The sequence below is a fragment of the Schistocerca nitens genome, chromosome 2 (assembly GCF_023898315.1).
Source record: "Schistocerca nitens isolate TAMUIC-IGC-003100 chromosome 2, iqSchNite1.1, whole genome shotgun sequence".
In the NCBI taxonomy this organism is placed as follows: domain Eukaryota; kingdom Metazoa; phylum Arthropoda; class Insecta; order Orthoptera; family Acrididae; genus Schistocerca; species Schistocerca nitens.
In genome coordinates this window covers 479,514,545-479,520,544 of record NC_064615.1, presented here as the reverse complement: position 1 = coordinate 479,520,544, position 6,000 = coordinate 479,514,545, and the positions used below count along the sequence as shown (strand labels likewise).

The following is a 6,000-nucleotide window of genomic DNA, read 5'->3' as shown; positions in this document are numbered from 1 at the left end:
CGATAAGGTTCATCAAGCGCCACGCTAAATAATTGGTAGAATGTCTGTCCCGCGGCAGCACGTGAAAATACGACATACGCAAACTGAAGATCGATAATTAAAGTCAACCCAGAATTAACACTTCACTCGAAAATGATTTCATGGTTATGCGTATTCCGAGTAACTTAATACGGCATCCGAGGCTGTCTGTAGCAATGATACCGACGCGACGCGACTCCAGACACAGATGGCGTGCTATTCAGCGTCTGGAGAGAACTGGGGCCTTGCTTCCTCTCGCAGCGTTCTTATATATAAAGCCGCGGTGCGGACGGCTAAGGGAACGCCTGATCAAATCGGCTCTCCCGACTAGCCGCTGGGCTAGTAATGCACCACATTAAGTTACCGAATAAATCATAGCTTCTTTCGCTGATGGCCGATGAAGCTCTCAATTTAAATGTGCATTCAGCACACAGGTAATTAATCATAATAAAAGTTTGACGTGGCTACGTTAAATATTTTGGGCGAGAGAATTAATTCAATTACACTGCACGCAGTAGACGAGCTCTGAACTGGCCCTTTGGAGATACGCTATCGCTATAGTTTTATAGGTATTCAAATGAAACTTCTCACATCTTTATGATTATAGCGTATCTCAATTCTACTTAAATATAAACATCCTAGCCTTATTTATTAGCCTACTTAATCTATCTTGCTTCCCTAATTTTTAAGACAAAACCAGAAAATCATGAATTTCAACTAAAATCTTAAATTGTGAGATCCAGAAGACTGTTTCTATTAAATATTTATGAAAAAGGAATCTAAATATAAATTTTGAAGTCTCCAGCTCTTTTCTGTTGCGCCAATGATTTTTACAGAAAAACGTCCAAATTTCGAAAATGGCTAAAGTTATCGAACTGATATTCAACACATATTAATTTAGTATTACTCCTGACATGCTAGAAACATTTTAGGTTATTTATTTGATTTTTAAAGTATTGCGCAACATTTATGACGTCAGAGCTAGTTACAGCGGACTGGCTGGCACACAATGGAAAGACTGATGTGAATTTACTACGGCATGAGTAGGCTGCTTCCCTACACCCTCCTGAAATAATTGCCAGTTGCAGTTTAGGAGTATGTGGCTGTGGTGCATATGGATTCTCTTTAACAGGAGATATTGGTAAATCTATATTTGCCAACATGGGACTTATAGCTGGTATAGGCCTTATTTGTTTTGGCCTTGTGTGGTGAACAGCTGTCATGTACATGTGCTGAATACTTTTTACGGGGGGGGGGGGGATTCTTTCTCCCATTCCGAGTTACTCCTATCAAGATTCCCTGTCACAGCAATATAAGGTCTTTGGTTTACATATTCTTCAGTTTCCTTAAAGGATAAATTGATGAAGCTGACACTTTCTTAATCTCTTGTTGTTTGAGATATACTGGCAAGACGTATCTCCCCATTTATGGATCCCTATACAGAGGATGCAGCACATTACTTCACTTGTGCACTGAGCTATCTCATGGCTCCCTCCACTCTGATTGCATCAAGTCTGTGACTGACATTGTCTACTAAGATGGTCATATCGAAGGCATTTAAAATACTGCCTCACTAGAGGTATGTATGTTCTAACATTACCTTTCATGCCATATATTGTCACATGTTCCGGTAGAAACTGTGACCACGCACATTTGCTGGTATATGTAGTTCATCATTTGTAAATTACTTATTTTCTTCATCATTCTGGATATGTGAGTGACTAAAATTGTATACTGAGTAGTGTCTTCAGTTCTAACTCTGTTAATTCAGGATCTACATTTCTGATAACTCCTTGCCTACGTGTTCTGTGGTTTCATATGTATGCTACCATCTGTTTATGATGTAATGGGTTGTCCTCCACAAACTTGTTTGCAGCCTTCCTTGTTGATAAATCAATACGAATTCTGTTTCTCCTCAAAACCTTAAGATTTCTGATTTTATGCTTGTACTTAGAATCTGAGGTAATGGTATCTTCCCCAAACCCATGGGATGGTATTTACCTAAATGACCGTGAAGGCCTTCAATAAACACATAAAATGGATCTATTGCATCACTATGATATCTGCTACCTTTGTTTTGATGATATATTAGCTGTACATTTATTTGCAAATGATTTTCCCTTGGTGTGTTACCATTTTCTTATGTTAGTTGTGCACTAAATGATTTACCACCCAGTGACGTCTTCAAAGCTCCCTGTGGGTAAGAGAATTTGATCCGTCATTTAAATTAAAATTTTCAGACATGTTTGTGTTGGGCATTGTCGAATTCTTTACCTCCTTTGTTGGGGACTGATGAACATAGATGTTAAGTCCCATAGTGCTCAGAGCCATTTACCTCCTTTGTTACTTGTTGCTGGTGTTGCAGAATGGTGACTGCTTATCTCTTCTCTTTTAATTCTTCCTTCCGCTCCAGTGTGCGTTTTACTGCAGAACTCGTCGTTTGTTCGAAATCCATACTTATGTTCAGGAGAGCTTCAGCTCCCTGTAATTCTCGATTGTTTATTCCCATGTCGGGAAGGGAGGCCTCTTGCCTTCGCGAATGGGCCATCGTGCAAATTTATTGTACTACTATTTGTTCTGATTATGCAGAGTTATGGACGTACTTTATTTATTTAATACACTGGACTTGTATGTGTCCTAATAACATTTCCGGCTTTTGTCGGAAAAAAAATTGGGAAATTAACTATTGCAATCATATTGCTCGGTTGGTAACCAAAGAGCCAGACTACCCGTGGAAAGCATGTGAATGGACGAGACTGTTTCAGTCAGTAATCTTTGATTTAAGCGGATTGTTTACAAATGGTCTCAGAGTATTGTTGTGCGTGTTTCGTGTGTGATAATGTTGTGTGTATGTGGTTTCAGTCTGATGGTGCAGACATTCTTATGGTGAAAAACAGTTGTTTTAGGCAGCTGGTGCATAGTCGTTAACAAATAAGAATGGCTGAGAACCGAGATGACTGTCACAATGATACCTGTCAGGATACGCAAACAGGCGGGGACAGGGGCACAGATCTGCTTAGCGGTACTGCCGATAGCGCGGATAAGAGAGGGGATGTTTCTAATGTTGACACTCCTAGTGATATGACAAAGGACGAGACACACAAGCCTGAAGAAACTCCAGTAACAGACAGTGTGTCAAGCATATCTTATTCTATTGAGGAGGTTGTGTGCATTACTGGAGCATGGAACGATTTCAGATCGCGCGAGGAGTGCTACACAAAAGGATGTAAATGGTAGCTACTATGTTCTGATTTGCTTAAACTGGACTGAAGTGTACAATTCGCCCTGGAAATCGTGATACAGCAATACTGTTAAATCTCTATTTTTGTAGTGGTTTTTAATGTCAGAGGTGTGTTTCTACCTAACGTATGTGCGTATTTCAGTGGCATGAACTCTTTTGTTCTGTCCAAAAATTGGTGCTTATGTTATCAGAAGAGCTGTTTCTTTTTTTTCAGTTTTAATATTTTACTTGCGATTACATACTAAGAGGTTACTTAGTAATTATTAATATTATAATATAATGAATATTATAGTAGGTGTGGTTGGTCGTCTTTTGATTATTTTACAAAATTGCATTCAATTGTACACAAACGTATCAGCAGCAGCATCGTGTATCCACTGCTGGATAAGGACCTCCACATGCATTACTCTCTTCAGATAAATGCATTATGTTGTTCCTGTGTGTTTTCTAATACATCCATCTTTCATTAGGTTGTTTTCTCATCCTTTTCTATTCCTTGGTATGTGGGAAAGAACATGTTACATTCATCTACCATTCGCACCCAATTCCCTGGTTTGCCCACATCCAGTTCTTTGTTACTTTCAGAATTATGTCTGTCTCTCCAGTCTGTTCCTGGGGCCATTTGCTTGTTTTCCTGGCTCTCATTATAATTCCCAACATTAGTCTGTACACTGGTCAGAGAGCAATCCTGAGTTTTGAGTATTTTTCCTATCAAGGACCATTGTTGACTGACACTACTTGTCAAAAGTGATAATAGGCTACAAACTTTTTTTCGATTGGGAAGCTTTGTTTTGGCACTCGAGGCTGATTGATCATCACCTTCAGTTATACACTGCAGCAGGCAGTCATTTGTGTCTATAGCAATTTTGTTTCATGGGCATGAGGCCATGATCCAAGCAGTTCTACCTGCAAAAACTCATAAATTAGATCAGTGATTCTAATGTTGATGTGTACATTTCTTTTAGTGTGTTGATAATGTGTGGTTTTAGCCTAACTGTACACAGATGACAAGGCCATCATACGTGAGAAAACTACATTGGCAAGCAGCAAAAGATGTTGCTTGTGGTAGAAAGGTAAAGTAAAAGTAAAATATCAAGTGGAACAAGACAACTTGGCAGGAAATGATATTAGAAGCATGATAAAATATGGGTAACGAAACAAAACTTGTTTTAAATGTCTTAGAAAGAATATGAGAAGTTTCAGTAAAAAATTCAATAAAGAGATAGTATTCATTATGTTTTGCTGTACCTGCGAACAAATGTAATTTAAACAAATCTTTCATTAGATATCATTCTTTCATGTGAACAAATAAAATTCTCCTTTAAAAAACATTATGTTTGTAATGATGAGTAACAAATCAACATTTTCTTTTCACATTGGTTCTTGTGAAAACATGTACTAAGGAGAATTTATTTTTGTTGATTCTAATTACTCCCTGTTAAAGACAAATAGGATTTATGCCCGATGGCTCTTATAGACATTGGGTTTTGTGTATCAGTTTGAAGATTTTGACCTTATTAAAGCAATAAATCTGTAGTATGTGATGTAAATGTGTTAGAGACATAATCACTATATAGCATAATTAAGACATTGTAACCTACACTCAAAAAACACAGAGAAATATTTTTATAGTACCTAACTTACCCATCGCATATTTCATTCCTCTGTCTGTGTTACTTGTAAGTCACTTATACAAACTGAGAAATTTAGCAACAAATTGCATCATTTATGCAGAGTACATTTCATCCCAAGATAACCTTTATTTGATGATGATCTCCTTGGTGGAAGTTGTCACATGGACTTTCATCTCAGTATCAGTAACACACTATGTAAGAGGAATAGGCCTTGGCATAACAACTCAGAAGATTTTATCATTAGTAACAAGACTGGTTAGGTCAGACATGAAGTTGCATGTTGCTTAATTGGAGGCAGATGCAAGGAATGCATCACCATCTGAGTAGTCTAGCTACTTTGCTTTCCATGGACTGCCATTCAAAGATATGCTGCCCGGTACTAGTATGCAGTTGTCAGTGTTATCACCCATGATCAACAGTTTATGTATGACTGTGGAAGCCATCAACTACAGCCACATATAGCACTGGACTGTAGGGCAATATATTGTTAAATCATACTGAACTGAAGCCCACATCTGAAAGCAGGGTCATCAGTGAAATAATGATCTGCACCTTGAGACTGTAGTCGAACTTCATATGGAGGACATGAATGACGTCTCTGCCCTTTTGTTTTCTTGATCAAGGATTGTAGTCCTTGACTTTGTCTGTGATGAGTGGCAAGCAATAGAGAATACAATATGCCCAAAATATTGATATTATAGCACTTTCGGTCTTCTCCTGGGCAATCAGGGTCCGTATGTGAGCCAACTATTTTGCTTATTCAGTCATGGTTATTAAGTGTTTCATGTATAGCCATCTTGAGTGTCATCCAGTTGAAATGGAAAAAGTTTTGTCCATTGTTGTTTTGGCCTCACAACCATGGAACAGAGATAGCAATGTAAAGGCTGTAACACCTTGCTTTGCTGTGTTCCACACAAATGTCACGATAGGTAGTATTGTGTCCCAATTTCTCTGATCAACATCAACATACATTGAGAGCATATCTTCAAGGTCTTATTAAAGTGTTTTGTGGGGCCATTCGTCTGTGAGTGGTTGGCAGTTGTCATCTTGTGGGTGATGTCGCAATATGAAATTATCTCTGATACTATTCTCAACTGTATCTTGACA

The 6,000-nt window shown here is 38.2% G+C and overlaps 1 protein-coding gene across 2 annotated transcripts in view; it reads left to right on the top strand.

The window, feature by feature from the left end:
• Positions 1-2,797: 2,797 nt before the first annotated feature.
• The window catches only part of LOC126236397 (telomerase Cajal body protein 1), a 117,185-nt gene continuing 113,982 nt past the window's right edge, over positions 2,798-6,000 (top strand). The window contains exon 1 of one of the 2 annotated variants that reach the window (XM_049945685.1): positions 2,798-3,251. In XM_049945685.1, the coding sequence (XP_049801642.1) occupies positions 2,956-3,251 (296 nt within the window). In that variant the 5' untranslated portion in view covers positions 2,798-2,955. Of the gene's footprint in view, positions 3,368-6,000 lie in introns of both variants that reach the window. The other variant, XM_049945686.1, reaches the window with a different exon arrangement.